This window comes from Terrapene carolina, unplaced genomic scaffold (assembly GCF_002925995.2).
Source record: "Terrapene carolina triunguis isolate 2854851 unplaced genomic scaffold, T_m_triunguis-2.0 Scaffold62, whole genome shotgun sequence".
Classification (NCBI taxonomy): domain Eukaryota; kingdom Metazoa; phylum Chordata; order Testudines; family Emydidae; genus Terrapene; species Terrapene triunguis.
This window is the reverse complement of record NW_020664413.1, coordinates 38,422,472-38,440,667: the sequence shown is the minus strand read 5'-3', so window position 1 is coordinate 38,440,667 and position 18,196 is coordinate 38,422,472. Positions and strand designations below refer to the sequence as shown.

Here is an 18,196-nt window from a genome sequence, read left to right as displayed (position 1 = left end):
GTCTCTGTACACAGAGAGCTGTTACCCTTCCCTTCATAGTTATGACAGGTCCCTTGAAATATGGGTTAACTACTTATGCTAAACAATCTATTCCACCTTGTATTCAGTTGCGACACTCTGAGTGAGTATCTTTCCCAGACCTGAAGAAAAGCTCGGTGTGGCTGAAAAGCTTGTTTCTTTCACCAACAGAAATTTGGTCCAATAAAAGTTATCGGACCCACCTTGTCTCTTGCAGAAATTTAAGATACTTTATCAGTGACATTTGTCAATCAAAAATGCTATCATGTTTATTTGACACCACCTATGTTCCATAAAACTCTGCTGACTGGCATTAGTTATGCTATCATCCTTTAATTCTTTACTGATTGCATCACATATCTGCTGTTCCCGAATTTTGCTCAGGATCAATCTCAGGCTAACCAGCCAATAGTTACCCGGGTCATCCCAGTTATCCTTTTTACAAAAGTAACTTTCTTTGATTCCTTTAGAACTGCCCAGTAGAAGGAGTCCAAAAATGGAAGACAAATATGATTATATGTGTGGAAAGCTTTCATATGAAGAAAGACACTAGGACTGTTTAATTTAGAGAGGAGAGAAATCAAAGAGGCATGATAGTGATATAGAAAATAATGAATGGCATACAGAAGGTAAAAATCAGGTACTCCTATATACCCTTTCTCAAAAGAATGAAGGAGAATTTAATAATATCAAAAGGCAACATATTTAAAACTGAGAAAAGGAAATATTCTTTTACACAGTTTATAATTAATCTCTGGAACTCTTTGCCACAGTGTATCACTGAGGCCAAAAAGATCGGTAGGATTCTAAAAGGCTTTGACATATATATGGTTAAGGAGAGAATACACAGTTACATTAGACAGGATAAAAAAATTCTTAGAAGGGATATAAACCGTTATGCTTTGGGTCATAAATTGACTACTAACTGTCAGGGATTAGGAAGTAACTTCCTCTATGAGCAGGTTATTTCCTATCTGACCACTATAGGGATTCTTGTACCTTCCTCCAAAGTATCTGGTACGAAAGCAGAATATATAGTAGATATCTTCACTCCTTTAGGGACATTTTTGCCTTAAATCAGAAGGAAAACTAAGGGCTCAGTTTTCTAACCTTTACTCGTGTGAGTCATCCTTACTTCTATGAATAGACCATTTGAAGCCACTTAATGGGAGTACCCTTGTGGGGGAGGGTTGAGGAACGCAGATCAATCTATGTCAATTTATTCAAAAAGTACAATACATATATATATTATATAAAATGGAAACATACTTAAAGGGATCATTTTTAATGTTTATCAATGGACATTTTAAAAATATTCTAAAAAGAGGTGACACATTAATTACACTGAAAATACCTATCTAGCTTCTTCAACGTTAGTTATACATGCTTAAATAATTAGACATGAAATGGCATAAAAGGAAATACAGAATTGTATCTCCATATTATGGTAAAAGGTTGGTAAGATGAACAATACTTTTTTGTATTTAAAGTTCCTGTATACAAATTATTATACTTTGTGAAGTGATAATAAAATTTAAGCTAACATATGATGGCTCATATGTGATCGTGCTCACAAACGGTGATACTTGTAATACTAGACTAAAGCAACAACTCAGAAGGAAGCAGTTGATCTTACATCCCCAAAGGACTGTGGCAACCATGATGTGGGCACAGGGCTTAGCTAAGGCTGGGAAAGTCAAAGGGACTTGGCTACGTCTACCCTATGAGCTAGGCGTGTGACTCCCCTGCTCATGTACGCATATTTGCGCTAGCTCGACGAGAGCTAGCAAGAATATAAAGAGCAGCACAGTCACAGTAGCACGGGTAGCGGCAGCGGAGGTACAGGTAGCTGTGCCAAGTACAAACCTGCCTGAAACCAGTGAGTACGTATTCAGCACAGCAAAGCCATGCCTCCGCTGCCGGTACCCATGCTGCTACAGCTATACTGCTAGCCTTCGATGAGAGCTAGTGCGAGTATGTGTACGTGAGCAGGGGAAATCACACCACAGTTCATCGTGTAGATGTAGCCTACATGTGAATCTGGGCATTATTTTTTGTTGTGTTGAACGTAGCTACATAGGGATTATAATGCTATAACTTGGGGCAGTTTAGTAGTTGGCTATCAGTGAATGAGAACAAAGCTATATTAAGACAATGTCAGCATTATGGTGTGACAGCTACTATTGAAATTAAAGTAGTAACTACTGTTAAGTGCTAAATATGTGTGTGTGATCTATCTAGCTAAGGAGTCACTGAGTATCTTGGAGAGGGTGTGCTATGACATAATGCTTTATTGTTTGTGTTTGATTTAAACCATTTTGTAGTACAAGTGTGGATGTAACTGCACGGAGTTATATTCAGGTGGTCTATAGTCTTGAAATTGTACATATACATACAAATTATAGTCCTGAAATTATTCATCAGCCATGTAAAAGCATAATAAATAAAACAGTTTGGAATCATTTCTTGATTAAAAACTGAAAACAATATTCTACTTTTTACCCCAAGCAACATAATCTTGCTGTAAGTCAAAGTGTATTCCAGTAAAGTTTATTCTTACAGTCCCACTAATAAAAAGAATAATAAAAGGTCTTCAAAAATACCTTGCCATAAATGACTACATTTACCGATCCCTTTAGGATAATGTACCAGGAAGTACCTTCTTCTCCCTGATTGAATACTACAAAAAAGAGAAAAGATTTTATGCTGAGAATATAGGTGCCTTTTAGCATAAGTGGGCCAGATTCTTCCATCAGTTACACCAATATAAAATAACTATACTGAAGTCATTTTAGTGGGTATTACCATCTTGAAAAAGGTCACATTTGGATTTAAAAGCAATTTTCTTTTGATTTGAGATGAAAAAGCGAATATTAATCATTTTATAATATTTGTATGAAGCCCTCTTTTTTCTATGATAATACTAAAAGCAGTTGTAATTTGCCATTGCTCTATAGGCGTCTTTATGAACTTTATGTTATCAATTGCTAACTGATACATAGATTTGGATCTTACAGGGTGCTGAGTGATATAATACTAATCCTTAAAGTGCTGAGAACCTGACATTAATTTTCCAGTGCTTCTCCATATAAATAGTTCAAAACAATCCTATTTTAAATATTTTTATACACAAAGCTGGGCTTCTGAATACCATGAGAATAACATTTTCATTAGCGTATGATAAAATTAAAATCCGTTTTAATTAGAGATGAGTCCAAACCAAAACCCCAAATACAAATACCCCCAAACATTAGTGGGCACAGAAGTCCAAATAGCAGTCCAGAGACATTTTGCAACTGGCCACTCGCACGTTCTGAACAGCCAGCTTTGGAGTATTCAAGTTTTGCATAATAATTTAAATAGTCATCTAATACCACACATGAGAAAAAAGGGTATGGTTGGATCCCTTTTACTTACAAACAGTTCCTGCTTTGGGATGTGACTCAAAGATTAGAACACCTGCTAATTCTCGCTTTACCTTAAAATAAAGAGAGAAGAATTATAGTTTTTCTGTGTACTGCATTTTTGGTGCTAAATGTAACAGTATGCCAATGAGCACCATTCTGCGCCCATTGACTTAACTGGGAGCAGGGTCAGGATCAACATGTATTAAATTACATACGGATTTGGGGCCAGACTGTGGCTTTAAGCCATTGGTCACAAATAAGGGAGATGAGGAAGGACTATGCAGAAACAGAAGTCCCCAAAAGAATTTTAGCTGACTCAGCCAAAAGTCCACTTCCAGACCTAGAAGTGCACTGGCAACACACACTGCCTGTGCTCGTCGCCCCAACTATGGGTAGCTTCTTGGCATGGGATGGAAAGAGTCCTGGGACCTCAACCTCCACTCCTTGTGCACCCACAAAGGGCCAACCACTATTCAGCCCTTTTTTGTCAATGAGTTATATATAAAAAAAACCAACCAAAACACTTACTGTGGTAGAAAGATGAGATAAGGCCTTAATGTGAAGAAGTTCTTCGTATATAATTTCTAGATCATCTACAGTTCTCTGGCCAGGTCTACAAAGAAAAGACAAAAACAACCCCAAAACAAACTCCTAATAAGTAATGTTTGCAGAATGAGCTCAAGGGGTCAGTTAAGTGCCTTGACATTTCTTAACTATGAAAATAAATTTGCCCTGGATAATCTTTATACCATAATAAACTCTAACATAATTATTTAAAGTGTTTCTTGTTGGGAAACAAAATGTAACTAACAGGGAAAGAAGAATATTATGTATGCTGTACATTTGAAAGTCATCCTTCAATTTGTGTGGCTAATTAGAAATGGAAGAGAACCTTAAAACTGTTCTGTGAATATACACTTGGGGGGAAAAAAGGAATAAAAGGAATTTCCTTGGCTGTTTTTGCTCCACTTATGTGTTCACTACCCATTAATATTCTAGTCAACTAATTTCTAGGAAGTATGTTTATGGAATCAGTGAATTTTAGAGTGAATTTTGAATGTGTGCATAAGAGTATTTATACTAGAAACCAGGTTCTAAGTGTTATGTTTTTCCAGTCAGTAAACAAAAACATCATGTGACCTGTGTGTCCAATCAAAACCAACCCACACAACTTGAATTGTGAATATTGAACACTCACAATAAGCTTCTCATAGATACATAGACTATGAATTAGTCGACAAATGACTTGAACAGGGAATAAATTTTGTAAGTTGCTCAGAGACAACTTGTGAACAAACAAATAAAAAAAAGCACGTCTTTGCTGAATCAATCATTTTCTGCAAATTTTCAGCTCTAAAAATTACACAAAACAATATTTACTAAAGAACCTAATGAGCTTTTTCAAGGTGAATTTTGCAAAAGCATTTGTACCATTTAAGTGTGAAACAATAAACTTTAATGAAAACATCCTAAAATACAGTGGAAGACTAATATCACTTTTGAAAAAAAGTGGTTTTAACCTTTTTTTTTTTTAAAGTGGGAATCAGATGGAGACAGATGTTCTGAAGTAGTGAGTTCTATACCCTAACATCCTCCACATCAAGAGTTTGGTTATGTATGTTCATAGCAATGAAAAAACTCCCAAATAGAGTTAGCTCACAGCACTATTCTTTAGTTTTGTATGTTGATAAGGCCCTCTTTTATTTACTACCTCCACTAGGCTCTACTTTGGACAATTTATGCAGGAAGCTCCCATTAATATTAATGGGAGGATATTCGATGAGAAAACAATCCCCCTGCAGTGCAATAGCGAAAGAGAGTCTTCACACTGATTGGGGTATTTTGAGTTTCTGGAAAGCACATGTAATTGGGATAATTTTGGGGACATTAACAACTAACACTGAAGAGCTCAGGACTGATGTATGCTAGAGAGGTTACCTTTGAGGAACTCCACACCTAAAGGATACATTAAATTGACTATGATTAAGGGCTGTAGGAACCTCTGAGTATATTCCAACTCATTTCCCCTCACCAGAACCTCTTAATTTTAAATGTGCACCACAACCTTATTTTGTACAGGACCAAATTCCTCTGTGATGTAACTCCATTCAGGCCAATGGAGTTACACCACAGACAAATATGGCACAAAAACTGTTTCACAAACACTTTGGAGCAGTGGTTCTCAACCTTTCCAGACTACTGTACTACTATCAGGAGTCTGATTTGTCCTGCGTACCCCAAGTTTCACCTCATTTAAAAACTACTTGCTTACAAAATCAGACATAAAATTTCCAAAATGTTACAGCACACTATGGCTGAGAAATTGCTGACTTTCTCATTTTTACCATAGAATTATAAAATAATTCAATTGGAATACATTGTACTTATATTTCAGTGTGATACTTGAGCCTGTTTTTCACTTGTCAGCCTGTCTGAAGCCTGAGCTCCATCACCCGGGGCTGAAGCTTGTAACTTAGCTTCAAGGGGCCCCCTGTGGTGCAGGGACCCAGGCAATTGCCCTGCTTGCTACCCCCTAACACTAGCCCTGCATTTGCGACCTCCATAAACCTATCCCATGACCACCACCCCCGGGGGTCACAACCCCCACGTTGAGAAACACTGATCTAGATGGAAGACCTCTGTGTACCCCAAAGGTTATACGTTCCCCTGGTTGAGAATCACTACTTTAGAGCACCAATTCCAGACAGTATATGGTATAAATCACAGAAAGCAGTGATACAAATACATTTCATAGCAAATAAATTATTCAATCATAGGGCCAACATCAGAGGGAGGGAGCAATCAGAAGGTATAAGCAGGGGAGGAAAGCAAGGTTTTAAGATTAGGTTTGAAAAATGGAGGCAGGTAGAGAGATACAGAAAGCCTGGTCCAGATGGCAGGAGCCACAGAGAAGTTTTCCACATCAGTATTGAAAACAGTTTAGTGCAGGGTCCTTAACTCTAGCTTTCTGCTACATATGACATCCAAAGTGTTATCAATACAGTTGAATCTTTGAACAGCCCTCTAAGATATGTACAATGGTGCTTTTTGAAAGAAACGTTTCCAAAAAATATTCAGTACAACAGGAGATGCCAGTATCTAGAGGGTCAGAGAATCACATTAAAAATTAATATATTGCTCTAAGTTCTCTGTCTAATCACCTGTTGAAACAACAGAATAACTAAATCATTTATGAGAGAGGGGAGGGAGAGATTTGTTGCAGCACCTAGCAATCTTTTCACTAAAAAGGAATTGGTTGGAGACTTCTACTGGTTAAAAGTAGTAGTGAAGAGATCACACGAAATATAAGATAAATCAACCTCTCTTGTCTGCCAGGCAAGCTAAATTTTTCATTTGTTCTACATTTACCAATGGCATGTAAGGACACCTTAGCATAAAGGTAGCATGGATGGAATTATGCTTTTCTTACACAGAACAGAATAAATTGTACAGGGAATAACAGAAATTGATTTGGTACTGCTCTGCCTTCTAGTGATTCATAAAATGTTCACTCTCCTGTTGCTGGTCAAAATTTTGCTCTCAAGTACAAGGGTGAAGCCCCCACTGGGTTCAGTGGGGATGCACCAGTATAAGTGAGAGTATAAATCAGCTACGTGTGCCCTATTCAGTAAAACAAGCTCTTTATCCTAAGCTAGTACAGTGTCTTTCACTGTGTATTCATCTGCCATAATAAGACAACATGAGGTAAGGCTTTAACAGTTAAAACCGATATATTATTTAAGTAAGCAATAGCATTCATCACATTTGATGTGTACAAAGCAGCATGTCTGGATAAACGGGAAAAGATATACAGTACATCAATTAAAAAATAAGGATTATGTCCAATTGCATGAGATCTAATCTGAGAAACGGATATATTCTTCTGTCAACGTGTTCATTTGTCTCCCTTTAGCATTACTAAGAGTATCACACATGACATGGGGAGGAGTGGAAATCTATAGTGGATGTACTCAGTCTTTATTTCTGCTTCTCCAGATGTCACATGGAGAGATATTAGGTATCACTGCTTCGGTTAAACCCATGTGGTGCCCCACTGATATAGATTTGTAGGATCCTGCTGTGTAAAGACCTAGTTTCTGCAGGGGACACATTCTAGCAGCAATGCTTGGTTATATACAGGATAATAAATGGGGATAGATGGAGAACCAGACTACTCATTAATGAATGGGAGACCTCAGGTGATATTAAGCGATCAATAAATTCTGTTCACTGTTTGGGGAATTTATCAAGGTCAGAGACACTGAGCTTCTCTTTTCTAGAATATGGACAAAAATACAGAATTTACTTAACCATCAAGAAACCATGTATGTGCTGGAAAGATCACTTACCATTTTTATTACACTTCCCAAACTTTGAGATGATAAAAACTGGGTTGGGACTAGCTGAGGGCCAAATATAACTTTATTTTAACAGATTTATTTGGGCATAAGCTTTTGTGGGTAAAAAACCCACTTCTTCAGATGCAACGAAAGCTTATGCCCAAATAAATCTGTTAGTCTTTAAGGTGCCACCAGACTTCTTGTTGTTTTTAACTTTATTTTACACATACATAAACATATAAACACATTACAATGGCAGCTAAACTGAACACAGATTTCATAAAGGTTCATATCTTTTCCCTAATGATTCTAAATATCGTATCTTTCCATGCTATGACCTCACAGTGAAAGCAGAACAATGGGCTACTTTTAGCTGTCACTAATATATATGTGGGTGTGTGTCTGTGTTCTCTCACCATATTATGGAAGAAGGCCATCTAAATCTGTCTTCTTGATTCAGGGCTCCTGGACAATTCCCTTAAATTCCATTTTATCACATATTTATCTTGTATTATCATGCAAACCTCAGTAAGAGGAAATGCAGAAAGACATCTGAATTTTATCTCAGTGCTAATTCTTGATTGATTTCATAGAAGTTAATGGTGAAAAATCCCATTGGCTTATATAGAATCAGAATATGGCCTTTGAGGGAAAAAATCACTATAGTTGTGTCCACTTAAAACTGAATTTGGCATTAGAATTAAATTTTCTCAGGGTAAGAGAGTACATTCATGGCGCTATACAAATGGTTGTTAGCAATAACAGCAACATTTACTTTGCTATATATTGTGTCCTCTTCTATTTTCCTTGTACAGTATACTTTTATTTTCCTTTCTATAACATGATGCAGACCCACCATATTTTTAAAAGCGTGAGACACTGTAAAGTCCCCAGGACACAGAAAGTTTATTAGTGATCACATGTGTACTCATGTACTTATGAATATGAAGAAGAAATCTGTAGCATAGATTTATTGTTTGAAGAGTCATGCTGCTAACATACTGCAAATTGGAGTATAACACTGTACAAAAGAGAATATATATTACAGTATCACCTCCTAAGTTAAATACTAAATCTAAGGCATATTTTCACCTTATAGACAGACTTCTGTCATTAGTGTTTGGCTTTATACTATATTGCCATGTTTAATTAGGTCCTACCATCATTCATGCTACAGCTAAACATATTAAACACAAACTAAAAAATAGAAAGGAAAAAAAAAAAACAGTTTCAGGATGTCATTCTCATACTGAAGGATTGAAGAGCTTGCAAGTTAGAGCTGTGTTAGACCTAAAATATTTTCCCAAGAACCGACTACAGGTCTTCACCTGTGATAGCAGGCACTGTGAGATAGCAGGGAGCTATGGTTGCAGCTTCACAAAAAGCTAATTTCAGATTCACAATGTATGTGTGTTTTTTTCAAATACCAATAGCAACAAGAGCCTGTCAAAAATTTCCCTGAAGCTCTATTCTGTTTTTTAAACTATAGAACATTCTTTCATAGTTTGACAGTTAAAATGCTGCAGTTAATGTAATAAACAGAGAATTTTTTAAGTCGGCTGTCAAAACAAGCGACACTTTTTACTGGAGAGTTTCAGATTGCGAACAATAGAAAGTACCTTTCAAAGCAACAGCTTCATTATTACAATCAAATTCTCAAAGTAATCTTCTCATCAAAGAATATTGTCTTATTTGTTTCATGGTAATTATCTGAGCTTTGCAACCTCTCCGGAAATGGTGACTATTATAAAAGCAGCTGTGTTGGTTTGAAAATTGGGGGTCCTGCTCAGGTTGACACAGAGCCAATGTCCCTGAGGCCCTGACACATCCTTGCACTCCTGGCAGATGTAGTGGTGTCTAATCAAAACTGCTAGGCCTTTGAGGATTCACTGAGGTTTCAAAGGCATTGATACATCTTAGCACAGACAGGATGCCCAACTTCCAGTAATGTAATGTACGAAAAGTGAGCTTTATAACAGTCGTTAATATGATACCATAGGCTGAAAATATGAAATATGTTCTCTCTGTTCCCAACACCTCATGGAATATCCTTAGAGGATTTTCCATGAGGATCCAGCCGGTGGAGGTGAGGAGAGGACATATGGAGGGGGAACAGACGCTATTCTCAGCAACATTCCCCCACCCTCCTCTCAATTCTCTGGAAGGAGTTAGGGTGATAATTATCACTGATCTTGTCAGTATTAACTGATATTGGTTGTGCTGAGTCCAGTGAAAGCCACCATATGCAAAAGGATTTGGTGGGCATCGTAAGCATCGTAGTCCATGGGAACACTTCTACAGAAGCCATGCAACCATCGGATGGTGAAGGGCTAGGAAGCGGTGCAAAAGTATGGGTCAATAGCAGAGATGGTTCTGGTCTCCACCGTTCTCAGGTAGTCCCTGAGTTTGATGGGTCAACTCCCATCTACTCATGGGTTTGAGGAGTTCTGTTCTCCATCTCAATAGAAGACAGGTAGGAAAACTCCATGAGTGAAAAATGCTGAGTTTCACTGACCCTAGATAGGTTTGCAGAAGCATCGGGCTCATGGCTTGGCTTTCCTTTAGTGTGTGACACAGGGAAAGCTCCTTTGATTTTCAGCGCAGTAGTGACCTCTAGCATTAACAAAAATGGAAGCTGTCCATTTTAAAGTACTGCCATACTAGAAATCATCTACAAGACCATTTTTGTTAATGCTAGAGGTCACTAGCTCGAGGTTTCTCCCTCTGCAGACAGTAGCAGCTGCCTCAGCCTGCTCTGCTCCCTTGTAGCTGGAGCGGTGGAGCAGCACTGGTGGGTGCAATGTGAAAGGAGCCAGCCAGTGCCTGGCAAGGGAGCGCAGCACTGGGAGTGGCAGCCAGCCGCTGCCCAGGGTGCAGGGACGCTCCGGGGCAGGCGCATGGGGCCCGTGGGAGAGGCCCCGCCCTGAACATTGGTGGAGCCGCCCCGTGTGCTCTGAATATTGACGGATCATGGGCACCACGGGCCCATATAACTCACCACCAATGAACAAGAGGACTCTTTTGTCAAATAGTTCTATTGTATTCAAACAATTTTAGTAGGAAAACTTTCATGTTACATTATAGGCCCAGCCCAGTTCCCGCAAATGCAAAAAGAATTTTGCCAATGACCTCAAAGGAAGCAGGATCAGGCCCTGTGTGCATATCCTTCTTGAACTGACCTTTATGAAATCAGAAGTTCACTTGAAAGAATTATTCTCAGTGCATTTAAAAGCCAATTAAACCTGTCTTAAGCAGTCACCAAAATTCATGTGCCTCATAAAGGGGTCTTTAAATAAAGGTTGAATAAACTTTGTATTGGAAGCTTTGCAGTCACTATAAATTGAGCATTTAAGACATAGAGTTGACTACTGGAGGAGGGCCTTAGTGCGCGTTTCACTGTACCTGAAGTATATTCATAAAAATATGGACTGAACCAATGGTTTTGAGACAGAAGTTTAACCTAGTGGGTATGAAGGCGTTAGTTTCCATCTGAAAAATACAGACCTCTTTATGTGACACAGGTTCAGAATTTTTAAAAATATATATTGATTTTATAACAATAAAAAGCATATCAATAAACCATAGTCATGGAAAGTTTCATATTTTGCTAGTAAAAGCAATGAGCCGAATTAATCCCTGATATAACTCTAGTGAAGGCAGCGAAGTTCTACCGCAGATGAATTTGGCCGAACGACTGCTACTGAACATTACAGGTAAGAAGCTATCTGCTGTGTTGATATTTTAACATTCCATTAATTTTTAATGGTTGACAGCTGGCTGAGTGGCATGCCAGGTCTGAGAGTGTTAAATGTAGCGGTATTCTGAAATTGCATATTTTCTTATTTCTGTGAAGAGTGGCAGCAGAAATAAAAGTTCAACATGCTGTACTTCCCACAGAGGTCAGACCTTGCTGCTCATCTTGAATTTGCAGCCCAGCTTATAAACAGTGATAAGGGCTGAAACTGGATGGATTTTATAAGACACTTTTACATTTTGTACAGCTTCAATGGACTGATGCTGAAATGGAGTAATCAGTGAAAAGGAAGCCTATCAATATGCTATAGCTGCCTCATAGTTTCTCTTGTTATATGGAGAAAAAGGCTTGCAGAATATAAAGATTTTTTCAGAGGCCAGAGGCATGAGCAACAAAAATTGGCTATAGCTTTGGGCTAAAATTTTGATCCCACTGTGTTGCAAAGTTCAGGGGTGTTGAGACTGATCTAAAATATTAACCTATTAATCTGCTTACGGTTTTCTGAGAATCATCCTCATATGGGCATCTGGACCAATCTGAGACAGCAGAAGCATAGTATCCTGCAGCTCCTCATCACATTCCTTCTTCTCTTCCTCAGTTGGCATTGGGGCATCTTCATGCTCATCATCCAAAAATCGATAAAACAAGTATTTGTCTTGGAAATGGTGTTCTTGATCCACTGAAAGCAACGTCATTGACATCAGGTATCAATATTAAACTTTCCTCATTAAAAAGGAACCTTCACAGAAATGGTATATTATGTGGTGTGTGGCAGAGACATAACAGTTTAACAAGCAAGAGAAAATGGCAGAGAAATACCAAGAGAGTGAATTGCCTTCTTCTTGCTGATATACGTTAATAGTTTGTACAAAACTGCAGGTCTAGGAACTTTTCTTTAATTTTGCACTACAAATGCTTTCTATACTTGTAGCTTTCTCACACACATTTTTTTCCCAAAGCAATTCATTCAAGTGAAACTGTCCACACTGGACCAATAATTGTATTAACAACAACTCTATTTAAACAAAGCTGTTTTTTTTTTTTAAATATATGGAGCTATACCTATCTCATAGAACTGGAAGGGACCTTGAAAGGTCTTTGAGTCCAGCCCCCTGCCTTCACTAGGAGGACCAAGTGATTTTGCCCCAGATCCCTAAATGGCCCCCTTAAGGACTGAACTCACAACCCTGGGTTTAGCAGGCCAATGCTCAAACCACTGAGCTATCCCTCCCCCTGTTTCAACAAGACCCTCTAGTATGATTTCCTTACCCAGTCAGTGTGGCCACAGCCTAAAGGTAATATATTGAGAAGTATCTAAACTCCTTCTAAGCTACTCTAACGACCACAAGGGTCCCCGGAGGTTACTGTGTATATTGGCAGGGCCAAATTCACTGGCACAGACTCTAGTGGAAGGCCTTTGAGAGCAGAATGTCTGTCACGATAAGATTACAACAGGGCAAAACACCCACCCACAATCTCCCATCCAAGCAAGCAGGCAGTTCCACTCCAAATGTGGGAAATGCTGACTTAACAGGGGGCATGGCCAGGGTGGCCAGGTGGTGGGCTGATTCAAGGCATCCAGGCAGCAAACACTGCAGGTTCTGTGTAGCCCTTGTCAGATGTCAGAGCTGTAATTCCCCTCAGGGAAGGGCAGTGGAGAAAACACTCTGCCCTCCTACAGGGATGAATCCTCTCTGGGGTGCAAGGGACACAGGAAGTAGATGGAGGTGCAGTTTGGAAGTTCAGTGATTTGCACACACAAAACCTCGGCCACTGAACCTGATCTGAAAGTGTTTGTGATGTTAAAGAAGGGGAAGGGAGGGGTGTTGTATAAAAATCTATTTCCGTAGATAACATACCAATGGTATATGTAAAGTCAGGGGGGAAAACAGAGATAAACCCAAACCAAAATCTAGATCTGAACATTAGGATGTTTGAGATCCAGATCTGAATTTTTTAAGTGGTCCTTATAACAGGCCAACCCAAAGCCATGGATCCAAACACTTGGAAACATCTGGATCCAAGTCCAAATGTTGTAGCTCAGGCCCACCTCTATTCAAAATCCATTACTTTTATGTCATTGTGCCAGCACATTTCATGGTTTTTTTTTTCAATATATACAAAGATGACTATATAATCACATTAACCGTGAATCCTGAATACACAATAATAAACATAATTAGAATTCCTGCCACCATTAGATTGCAATTTCATTTACTTTTTTAACATTCTCCTGAGTTACAAAGTCAATACTGCTGCATTTACCCGGATGAATTAAGACACAGTCTGCTGTGTTTCTAATGGGATCATCATTCTTTTTTCATGAAGGAGACCCATAAAGACTTTGATGGGAGGCATTTCCAACATGTTAGCTGGCATCTGACGATGTTTATCTTACCATGGTTAAGAACACCTTCCTCCAGCAATACTTGCCACATGCCGACAGCCTGTGTTCGTGAATGAACACAAGGACTTTGTTGCATCATCCAGTCCACCAGTTCTGTTCCTACACAACATTGCCTGAGGGTCAAAAAATCATATTAAAACAGGTCAGTAAAAGGAGATTGCTTAAAGCATCTGTCAAGAGTAGCAGTATCAGCAACTTGCATCAGCGGGACTAGTCAGACCCCATTATAGAAAAAACAATGCTGAAGCATTCACTATCATCTATTTATACCTGTTTGAAAGACCTGTCAAAAATGCTTAGTTTTGAGAGAATTATTTAAGCAAAACAATCCAAACCTTCTGGAAAATGGAAATCTAAGAACATAAGAGCTACCCTGTGCCATACTAGATCACCTAGTGCGGTATCTTATGCCTCATACTTCAAAGGAAGCCTTAAGTATACTACACATAAAGCACCTACATTTGCAATACTATGCTGGGATGACACTAGTTGATGATCGACTTTTACCTTAAAGCATAATAACTGCTGTATTGGTAAAGGACTATATCTTTTTTATTTCTGTAAGTAATAAATAATAACACCACCTAACTTATACAGCGCTTTTCATCCGTAGATCTCCAAGCACTTTACAAAGGCAGTCAGTATTATGATCCCCATTTTACAAGTGGGGAAATTGAAGAGCCATACATATTTGAGGTACTATCTAATTAACAACAGCAATAACAATTTTTAGCCTAGCTAATGTAACTTTAGATACTATTCTTATTCACATAAATGTTCAATTCTTTTTACACTTACTACATTTCTTTTACCAGTAAATTTCACAGATTTATCTTACACTGTAGCCATATCTGTCTATAATTTTCCTAAGAAACAAACTAACTCAGAATTTCAAGGCCTACCCAGAACAGAGTTCCAAACTCCATGTGCACAGTGACTACGAAAGCTTTCTACAAATTATCAGGCATTAAAAAAAAAGGGGAGGGGGAATACACTTTACTCCAGTAGATATCAAATGTAACAAGTTTAATATGAGGCAGTTGGCTGATAAAGTACATTTGTCCTTTGGATGGGGCCAGTCTTACATTTTGCAGGGCCCTGGGTGAAGACAGATACATTAGGCCTCAAGCACTTTGCTAACCAATGGAGCCCACACAGGAGGAGCTGAAGAGAGATTATTATAATGGAGCTCCACAATCTGCATTAGTTCCCTGATCACTATTGGATTTTCTGGAATTGAGCTACAAAGCCTTTTGAGGAATTTTGCTTACACTCTTCTCTAGGACCCCCCATGCTAGATGTAATTATCTAACAGATCACGACTGACACATCCCACGTATAAGGTCTTATGCTGGAGGAAAACCCTTCTCAACAGCAGTCCTGAGGCTCTGGAATAACCCCCCAAAGGAAATCAGAAAGACCCTGGTTCTGACCAAGTTCAGAAGTAAAGGCCTACTCTTCGTCATAACAACAGATAAAGCATCAGAGCAGAAGAAACCCCAGCAGCATGATCAAAGCTAGAAAAGCCCATAAATAACCACTTACAAAACAGCGACTGTCTGGTCCATCTGGACAAATATCACTATTCTACAATTCATGTACAGCCTCTAAATATGAAGGTGATAGGGGCTTCTGAAATACTCGTATTTAGGTTAGACTTGTTTTTGAAGACTTGCTATAGGTGTATCCCAGGGGTTGGCAACCTGCGGCACATGTGCCAAAGGCGGCACGTGAGTCGATTTTTACTGGCACACTGCTGCCAGCTGGTGTCTCGACCGCCGCCCACGCTCAGCCCGCTGCCGGCCTGGGTGAACAGAACCCCAGGCCGGCAGCAGGCTGAGCAGGGCCGGCGGCTGGGACCCCGGCTGGCAGGAGCCGGCGGTCTGGGGTTCTGTCTGCGGGCGTAATGTATTACATTTCTCCCCGTAGGAATGTGCTACTTGCGGAGCACCAGGACTGGCAGCCATAAGTAATACATCGTAAGTAGCACATTCCTACGGGGAGAAATGTAATACACTACACCTGGGTAGGGAAGGCTGTGCCTCCCCAAACAGCCCGCCCCCTATCCGCCCCTCCCACTTCCTGCCCCCTGACTGCCCCCCCTCATAACCCCTGACCCATCCAACCCCCCGGGGACCCCCTGCCCCCTGACTGCCCTCTTCAGAACCCCCCCCCCACCCACCCCCCCCCCCCCGTTCCTTGGCTCCTGACCGCCCCCTCCCGGGACCCCCCACCCCCAGGACTGGCAGCCGTAAGTAGTACACCGTACGTAGCACATTCCTATGGGGAGCAATTTAATACACTACACCTGGCCCCGCTCAGCCCGCTGACAGTCTGGAGTTCTCAAAATATGTTCTCACACCCCTTATCAAAAATTACACTACAATTAGCTTAACAACTTGAAAACTTAAAAACTTTGTATATTACAGTAATCGTTAAAAAATGTATAATGTTAATAAATCCATAGATTTGATGAAACAAAGTAGTTGTACTTATGTGCCTGTGCTTAATTTGTGTTTTGATGATTTACCTTCCAAAAAAATCTCGCGTGTTTCGCACCCCCAGAAAGGGCATCTTGCACCCCCAGGGAGTGTGTGCATCCAGGTTAAGAACCACTGCATTAAACTGATAAGATCAGCATTTTAATTTAATTTTAAATGAAGCTTCTTAAACATTTTAAAAACCTTGTTTACTTTACATACGACACTAGTTTGGTGATATATTATAGACTTATAGAGAGAGACCTTCTAAAAACGTTTAAATGTATTACTGGCACGCAAAACTTTAAATTAGAGTGAATAAATGAAGACTCGGCACACCACTTCTGAAAGGTTGCCAACCCCTGTTGTATCCCAATTCGATCACAAGAAAAAAATATTTCTCATCTTAGAGATTTGCCCCCATGACATAAACAGCACCCAGTTTGACACAGTTCTATAGCACTGGTAGTCTTTATTCAAGAGGCCGAAGAACAGAATAGCAAGTGTTTTTTGCTTAAGGTAAATTGGCAGAGCTGTATGGAGGAGCTTCCACAGCACCGACCTGCATGCACTGTGCATGCTGCCAGGGTATCTCTCCCATAAGTATTCTGAAATAAGGAACTATAACCTCAGAAACTCTTATTGCTACAATCATCCCAATAAACACAAGTGTTCCAAATTTCTCACTGGTTTATAATACATCAAATTAATGTCAGTCAATTTTAGACTGAAATCTAATGGAAAAGTATCTCTCTGAAAAAGTAGATCAGTGATACATTGATTAACTATCAAGAGTGGAAGTACTTAGAGATTGTAAACCGCTTTCTGTATACTCAGAATCACATATGAATCATCTGGATTAAATATTAAGCAGTAAAGCTACTGAAATGTTTCTTAATCCAGCAAAACAATATGATGAAGAATCATTTATAGTTCTGGACTTTCAACGCCTATCTTGCCAGTGTCACAAAAGTCCCCTTTCAGCAAGGCAGTGCTGCCACCAAAAGGAAGATCAGAAAGACTGACTGTAAACTGAAAAGTTTAATTTCAAATAGACCTGAGAATTTATATGATGTGAAAACCGCATTTCACTATGTGAACTTTCAGAACTCCACATTGAGCAAAATGGGTGCAGCTCTTTTGGGATCAATACAGTAGCACAGTCTTTTAATGAGATTTTCATTCATTATTTAGTGATACACCAAAAGACCTGGATCTATATTTTCACCCTGATGTGTAAAATATTCCAGCTAACCGTAATATTAACTTTTATAGGGGTTTTATATGTATGCTTTGTTCACAATCAATTTCCAGTCAAATTACCTAGAAAGGATTTACCAAGAACATTAAACACTGTATAACAACCAGAAACAAATATCATCCCAGAATAATTTCAGACCTTTTGAGACCCGCAGGCATGGTAAGGTATAAATCACAAGTCAGAGGATGGTAGATGTAAAAGTTCCAAGCCCTTTACACAATCAGCTCACACACACCTGTAAGTCTTCAGATGATATTTACGATCTCTTATCATATGAGGTGCTCGGGAAAGAATTGCATTGCGTAAAATCTTTCCAGCTCTGAGGATCTTTTCTGATGGCACCTTGGTGAAGATGAAGAATAAAGGGAACAAAATGAACAGATGTTAAACATTTTTAATATCTGACTATACAGCTTGCTGAAAGAAAAAATATCATCCAAACCCCCATAAAATAAAAGCCTCTGCACAAATGGTCAACTGTGAAGAACACTAAAATAGTGAGGACTCTAAGTCTAAGATACTCAAAGGC

The 18,196-nt window shown here is 39.2% G+C and overlaps 1 protein-coding gene across 1 annotated transcript in view; it reads right to left on the bottom strand.

Annotated features, from left to right (window-relative positions):
• The window catches only part of RAPGEF4 (Rap guanine nucleotide exchange factor 4), a 228,390-nt gene that overhangs the window by 58,703 nt on the left and 151,491 nt on the right, over positions 1–18,196 (bottom strand). The window contains exons 8-13 of the mRNA XM_026647574.1: positions 17,903–18,009; positions 13,918–14,039; positions 12,015–12,198; positions 3,954–4,038; positions 3,436–3,496; positions 2,622–2,698 (exon numbers count right to left, since the gene is read on the bottom strand). Of these exons, the coding sequence (XP_026503359.1) occupies positions 2,622–2,698; positions 3,436–3,496; positions 3,954–4,038; positions 12,015–12,198; positions 13,918–14,039; positions 17,903–18,009 (636 nt within the window). The remainder of the gene's footprint in view (positions 1–2,621; positions 2,699–3,435; positions 3,497–3,953; positions 4,039–12,014; positions 12,199–13,917; positions 14,040–17,902; positions 18,010–18,196) is intronic.